This window comes from Piliocolobus tephrosceles, chromosome 12 (genome assembly GCF_002776525.5).
Source record: "Piliocolobus tephrosceles isolate RC106 chromosome 12, ASM277652v3, whole genome shotgun sequence".
NCBI classification, from domain to species: Eukaryota; Metazoa; Chordata; class Mammalia; order Primates; family Cercopithecidae; genus Piliocolobus; species Piliocolobus tephrosceles.
In genome coordinates, this window is record NC_045445.1 from 63,957,520 (window position 1) to 63,959,240 (window position 1,721).

At 50.3% G+C, this 1,721-nt stretch overlaps 1 protein-coding gene across 1 annotated transcript; it reads right to left on the minus strand.

The window, feature by feature from the left end:
• Window positions 1–236: 236 nt before the first annotated feature.
• On the minus strand, window positions 237–1,238 carry TGIF2LX (TGFB induced factor homeobox 2 like X-linked). Its single transcript, XM_023202932.1, has 2 exons — window positions 1,152–1,238; window positions 237–1,055 (listed from the first exon to the last, which is right to left on the minus strand). Exon 2 carries the CDS (start codon window positions 1,032–1,034, stop codon window positions 306–308), a length of 729 nt encoding a protein of 242 aa, XP_023058700.1. The 5' UTR covers window positions 1,035–1,055; window positions 1,152–1,238; the 3' UTR covers window positions 237–305.
• Window positions 1,239–1,721: the final 483 nt, after the last annotated feature.

A 1,721-nucleotide genomic window follows, 5' to 3' on the forward strand; every position in this document is an offset into this window, starting at 1 on the left:
CTCCGCTTGACGTTTAATCTCAGATGTATTAGTCTGACGGTCTAAAGAATTCAAATCCAGGGGGAAGGAGAGTAAGAAATCTTTGCTACAGTGTTCATCATGATGGCACCTTAGTGTCTGTCACCTGGAAACACTGAAATATCTGACAGAATTTAGTCCCAATAATTAAGATTGGTTCTCATAAAACCAGTAGAAAGAAAGATGCCTCTATAAAAGGTAAGCAGACAAATACGTTAGGGTGAACATAAACAGGTTTACCACAGTAGATAAGGGACCGACTACTTGGGTTTTTGGGACATCATCAATCATGGATTAGGCTCTTGCTGCTTCTCTAGCTCCAGCTCGGCAGCCCTTTGTACCGCTGCATCGACTAGCAGCTGGAAGTTGCTGAAGTCGGCGTACTCCTCTGGAGACACAGGTTCTGGAGAAGACGCGGACGTGATGTTAGAAACTTTGACCTTTTTCTTTGGTTGGGCTATCATGGTGAGCTTCTGGCTAGGGGCCGACCCCGGATCTGGTATCTTCTCTCCTGACATCTGGCCTTTTGGCAAGGACCGCAGGGGCAGGCTTTGTGCATTGTCTGAACCACGTGGCCCTGACTTGGCCGGCACAGACGCATCGTTGCTCTGCAGGTGGGTGGCATGAGCATCTTTGCCCGTTTTGTGGCCAACAGTGGGGTCGTTTCCACTCCGTTCCAGCATATCCGGGAGAATGCGTCTGCGAGCATTGATGAACCAGTTAGAAATCTGCAACAAAGACAAATTGGTCTTCCTTGATAGCATTTGCTTCTGCGCTTCTGAAGGGTAGGCCCTAAACCGATGCTTATACATCCAGTCACGGAGGATCTTAACGGACTCTGCTGGCAAGTATTCCTTGCGCTTCTTCTCGTGCTCTGGTAAGGCAAGAACTTTGCCTGTATCTGCGTTATTTTTCAACATGATTGAGGTGTCTCGGGCTGGCCTTTGGGTCTTCGCCGGGCTGTCTTTTTCCACCGGGCTTAGGGTCTCCGCCCGGCCGTCCGCGGCGGCCTCCATATTCAAAGAGGCTTATCTTTACTGTATTGAGAATCACAGAAAACTGAGTTAGGACAAAGGTAGGTTTGGGAGAGCCATTTTAGAAAGCATGGGCAAGTCTCCAAGGGGAAGTCTCACCTGTTGTTTCGGAGGAAGAAAAACAGCGTTGCTAACAGAGTTGCTAAGAGCGGAGTTAGTTATCTCAGTGACGTCACATCCTTTATTCTCCACGCCGCCCCTCCCCCACACTTCCTGGACTTCCTCTTTTCCCATAGTTCTTGAGTATTTTCTGTAACTTCCAATGCACTTGATTTTATGCAGTTTATAGCTCTCCAGAGTTTTCTCTGCTGTTGTCATCAGTTTCCACTAACTGACGAATTCTATTTCTTTTTTTTTTTTGAGACGGAGTCTCGCTCTGTCACCCGGGTGAGGGGGAGTCTCGCTCGGTCGCCCGGGCTGCGGTGCAGTGGCCGGATCTCAGCTCACTGCAAGCTCTGCCTCCCGGGTTCACGCCATTCTCCTGCCTCAGCCTCCCGAGTAGCTGGGACTACAGGCGCCAGCCACCTCGCCCGGCTAGCTTTTTTTGTATTTTTTAGTAGAGACGGGGTTTCACCGTGTAGACCAGGATGGTCTCGATCTCCTGACCTCGTGATCCGCCCGTCTCGGCCTCCCAAAGTGCTGGGATTACAGGCTTGAGCCACCGCGCCC